Source organism: Ovis aries, chromosome X (genome assembly GCF_016772045.2).
Source record: "Ovis aries strain OAR_USU_Benz2616 breed Rambouillet chromosome X, ARS-UI_Ramb_v3.0, whole genome shotgun sequence".
NCBI classification, from domain to species: domain Eukaryota; kingdom Metazoa; phylum Chordata; class Mammalia; order Artiodactyla; family Bovidae; genus Ovis; species Ovis aries.
In genome coordinates, this window is record NC_056080.1 from 105254796 (window position 1) to 105259741 (window position 4946).

Genomic DNA, 4946 nt, shown 5'->3' on the forward strand with positions numbered 1-4946 from the left:
TAATACTAGATTATCATTTCAACATGTAATTAGTTATTAATGAGACTTAACATATTTTTTTACATTTGTAGCACATTTCAACTCAGATTAGCCCCATTTTGAATGCTCAGCAGCCACACATGGCTAGTGACTAGTACAGTAAACAAGTTCAGATCTAAAGCCTTGACCTCTATTTCTAGCTTTACAAAATTGTTTTAAATACAAATTTTATTTTGGGCTGCAATAAAAGAATTTAAAACAGGCTTATCAAATGGTGGAATGTGATGCCTTCCAATGATGTAAAACGGCTTCTCATTTTTAAAGAGATTTAAATCAGGATTATTTTTATACATAAATCTATCTACTCTTCAGTTTACTACTTTAAAACTTAGTTTTAACTAGAACAAATGCTGTCAAATATATCTATAAAAGATAAAAGCCAATTAGATATTGGATTTCTTATTAGATGTTATTAGACAGTTGCTTTTTGGGTGATGGATTTTGGAATGAAATCAGTGTTAATAATATTCCCATGGGCTTCTGAAAAATCTAAAAATAGTGAACAATGGATCCTTTCTTCTTTCTCTGTCTTCTTTCTAGTCTTCCAAACTGCAGGAAGAAATGAGAGAAAATGAACAATTATACAGCATCAGTCAGCACCAGAAACTTTCTAAATCTAAGAAAACAGTCAGCCTTATGTATATCTGCTGCATCTGAGGGCTGTATCTCAACAAGAGAAGAAAAACACATTTTCCTCTTGTAACCTTTACTCTGGATACTGGGTGCATGTACAACTCGATGGCTTCATGTGATCCTACCAACCTTGTCTCCCTCTTGCCCAACACCATAAATGCTTTTCCTTTGAAAGGCTAGTCTGGGACTTAAATCACTCTTCCTACCTTAAAAGCCTGTGCTCACTCCACAGATGATACTCCCTTACCCTCCCAGACCCTCGGTTTCCATATCTACCATATAGATACCATATATCTACCATAAAGAAAGAGGCTGTTATTATGAAACACACCACTATGAAAATGAGGGGGAAAATGTTAATCATTAAAGACAAGATATATACCTTCACTACCAACTCAGTGATAAACAACAGTCATACTATGACTGTTTCTTTTGACTGTCACATAAAATACACACATCTACAACCAAACAAATGTTTAAGTATTAATCACTAAATGTGGTCCTACTTGAAAATCTGAACTTTTTGCTATTTGTAAGTAGTTACATTCTAAAAGGTGTCTTCTCTTAGTGCAGGGGACTGCACTTGTGGTCAAGAAGTGAAGGCCAAAGTAGTGCACAGCCCAGTTGCTGCTGCTTTTAGTCACTGTTTTCTAAAGAAATACTGGTCTTAGGTACTGATACATTTATAACTTGTTGGTAGTCTTACAGATAGAGGACAAAAGACCTCATAAGAACAAATGAGAAGCCATGAAGTATATTTCACTTCATGCTCTTTATATTACTGGGTGCAGGAATGTTCTATAAACATTAGGTAAATTTGAGTTGTTGAACTAACTTTAAACAAACATTTGCTTAATTTACTCCGAGAATTAAAAAGCAAAAACAAAATTGGTAAATGCCTGGGAATAGCTGGGTTATTTTCAAAGCTATACACAGATACCTGGACTTTCTGGGCCTGTCCTTTGCTGGGTCCGGATCCTTTTCTGGTTCTTCTTGTTTTTTGTTATACTTCTTTTCTTTCCCCTCACTTTTGGTGGCCTGCGCCTCTTCTTTGGAGTTCTCATCCTGGCATTCAGCTGTTTCTTTAGAGAAGAATAAAAGACTTTGGGATCAGACATTCACAGGAAAAAAAAATCCCAACTCATAAAGGAATGGCAAGGTATCCAGTATTCTACCCTTAGGAGAAGCAGGAGGACAGAAGCAACTAAGAAAAGAGTAACTGGGGGCCTTCCTTCTGGTGGATACAATACTTCCATGGCCCTCACTTTGCTGCTGCTTGATCATTTTCACAATGAAATTATTTCTTCTTTTCTAGTAAATCTGTCACCCTGTGCTACTGATTACTTCTGGTCAAGGATCAGAATCCTCTGGGTCTGATGGTCAGAACTTTCTCACCAAAATATGTTTCACCTCAATAACAAATTCTGTGGGGAAGCTCATGAGTTCCTCAATCCCCTGAATATTTCATTTTGACCAAGTGCTCCTGTATGAGTTCATAATGTTTTGGGATCAACTTTCCAAGAATCTTAACATTTTTAAAAGCTATGAACCAAATATGAGGTATGCCATTTGCTTGTTCTCTCCCATGTCCTCTAAAGCTCCCTCTCGAACACCTGCCTCCACTGACCTTCACCTGTGGGCTCATAACTGGCACTGATCATCTCAGACCTCTTACCAGGGTTGGTAGAGGGCAGCTTATTTTCTCCCCAAACCAAGTAAGTCGTTATGGAGTTGGGCTCCTACTGGGCCCCTCTGGCCTTCGATTCAAGGAGGCCCTGACTCCCAGCCTCCCCTCCTGAGGCACTCCACCCTCTGAGCCTGCCCCCTCTTCGGGATCCCCGGTCCCCAGACCCGGCCTGCAGCTGCCAGTGTCTCCGTCCCCCCCAACTCCCGCCCCCACCCCGCCCCTCGAATGCTCACTCTCGGGGGCGGCCGGCTCCTGTGCCATCTCCCACAAGCTGGACTCAGACTCCTCGGTGGCCGTCTCCCATAAAGAGGCCTCCTCGGCTTCCTCAGCTTCCTCGGCCTCCTCAGCTTCCTCGGCCTCCTGGGCTTCCTCCGCCTGCTCCACCTCCTGGGCCGGGGCTTCCTCCGCCTGCCCCTCCCCCGGTCCACCTGATGGCACCGGGACGTCGGAGAACTCGGCCACGGTGGCTGAGCCGTGGTTGGACGAGCGCGGCCGGGTCTGGTGCCAGACCAGCACGTGGTCGTCATTTGGCCGCACTAGGACGTGGTTGTTGTGCAAACGGTTCAGCATCGAGTGCATCAGATTCAGGAACGTTAAGCGGAAGCCGGTCATGGGGAAGTGGCGTGAATCCACCACGCGGTTCACGCCCTCCGCCTGCTCCTCCTCCTCCTCCTCCTCAGCCGGCCCGATGTCCGACTCCTCCTCAGCATTCCCGCCCTCCAGGGCCGCCTCCCTCTGGCCTCCTGAGGCCCCCACGACTCCACCCGCCTCAGCCTCAGGCATGGAGTCGCCCCTGCGAGGCTCGGAGCTGCGGTCCACACCGTCGCGGGCTCCGGCCTGCGCCTCCGCCACACCTGCTAGGCCTTCCTGCCCGCCAGGGGCCAGATTTCCATCCCCCGTGGTGGACATGGCAGTGGGCAGTTACCTCAGCCGGGCTGGCGACGATGGCAATGGCGCAGGTGGTGGCACCCGAAGTGGCTGCCCTGAGAGGAGGCTGAGGGCAGTGAGATGGAACGAGGCAGTCACTGAAGGGACCACAGAGGAGGCCCAACGATCGGGAGGGTAGGCGGCCAACGGCGGAAGCGTCCCACGGAAGCCGGGCGTCAGGCAGCGGGGCCAGGCCACGGTCGAGGGGCGGGGCCGGAACAGTTGACTGTGACGTGTGCCCCCTCGTCACGAGCTTTGGCCTCATTTGCTGACAAACAAAGATTGACGTGCTCTGTGTCCAGTGAGCGGCCAAGGCCCTTGGTCGTCAAATTGCTTACGATTGCCTACTTGTTCTTTGACGCCTTGGGGTTCTAACGTGTTGAGGCCTTCTAGGCTTGTGTCGTTTATGTAATTGTGCAGGAAATTATTTATGAAGGCATCCTGGGCCATATGAACTGTGAGAAATTTCCCACCTGGGAATTTCCACCTGGTAATGGCTCATGTGAATAGAGACAGGGTCATAAAAATGTTGTATATCTCAGATGTTAGCAGTACTAAAAAGCTCCCAAGAAGAGAAAGAATTTGGACAATTTAACTTAGTTAAAAATAGTTGGAAAAGAGTAGAAAAATTGAAATGAATGCAGTAAGAACTGAATGTTGAAGGAGTTAGGAGCTAGAAGGTATATAATGAACCCAGACAAATTCACTTAAAGCTTTGAAGACGGAATAAAAAGAGAGAGGTTTCTTAAAGGATCAGGTCATCTCCTAAGAGCTAAGCATGACAGACATTAAAAGGGCCATCTTCCTAGGATGTTTCAGAGGCAGCAGTCCCAGACTTTTTATTGATCTCAAGATCCACTTAGTCCAGACCTCAAGTGTAATTTTGAAAATTATACAGAAATTAACTGCTTTTACAGTCATTCTGTAAAAAAAAGTTTTGTAGCACTAAAAATATTTTTTGAAAAAGACAGCAAATTACATCTGGATGTTACATTTAGGAAAAATACTAATAAGTCTCATAATTGTAAAGAGGGATTTTTTTTCCTTTCATTAATCTAACCGAATTTCAGTGTTTTTATTTTTCCTCTGTCTCACCTCAGGAATGGAGAATGGTGTTGCTGTAAATCATTGGTTTAAATTTGGAAGGCAATGTCGATAATCTCTAATCCAAAATTCTCATTATAAAGACAGCAAAAAAGAGGCAGAATCCCAATCTGAGATCTGAGTTGGTTTAACATTTGCTGCCCTAAGTGATCTTGGAACAGTTACTTATCATTTCCAGGCCTCAGTTTTATCACGTGTATAGGTGGCATTCAATCAAAATATGAGTTAGGTAGATGGAACAAGATGGAATTATATTTAGGATACTGAGCATTTGTTGAAAATGTTTTTTTAGTTTGATTTTGCCTTCTAAGTTGGTTAATGTTTCTAAGTATGTAGTTTTTCTTTTTTATATTGTAAAATCTAATAATATTTTCTTTTTTCTTGGTTTTAACATCATAAATTTGTAAATCTTTTCTCATCCAGAATTGAATTTTATACTTTCTTTTTGGAGATCTTCTGAATGTTTACATTTAACTCCTTAATTTGGAATCAGTAATGACTCACAGTGTTAAGATTAAAATCTCAGTTGATGGACATCTAGGTTGCTTCCATATCC

At 43.6% G+C, this 4946-nt stretch overlaps 1 protein-coding gene across 1 annotated transcript; it reads right to left on the reverse strand.

Annotated features, from left to right (window-relative positions):
- Positions 1-575: 575 nt before the first annotated feature.
- LOC101122335 (cancer/testis antigen 47A-like) lies at positions 576-3488 on the reverse strand. Its single transcript, XM_060407992.1, has 3 exons — positions 2593-3488; positions 1613-1754; positions 576-588 (listed from the first exon to the last, which is right to left on the reverse strand). Exons 1-3 carry the CDS (start codon positions 3266-3268, stop codon positions 576-578), a joined length of 831 nt encoding a protein of 276 aa, XP_060263975.1. The 5' UTR covers positions 3269-3488.
- Positions 3489-4946: the final 1458 nt, after the last annotated feature.

Coding starts and splice junctions, on each gene's coding strand:
- LOC101122335 (XM_060407992.1), bottom strand. CDS start 3,268: ATGTCCACCACGGGGGATGGAAATCTGGCCCCTGGCGGGCAGGAAGGC. Junction 1,755..2,592: donor GGAGCCGGCCGCCCCCGAGA/GTGAGCATTCGA, acceptor TCTTCTCTAAAG/AAACAGCTGAATGCCAGGAT.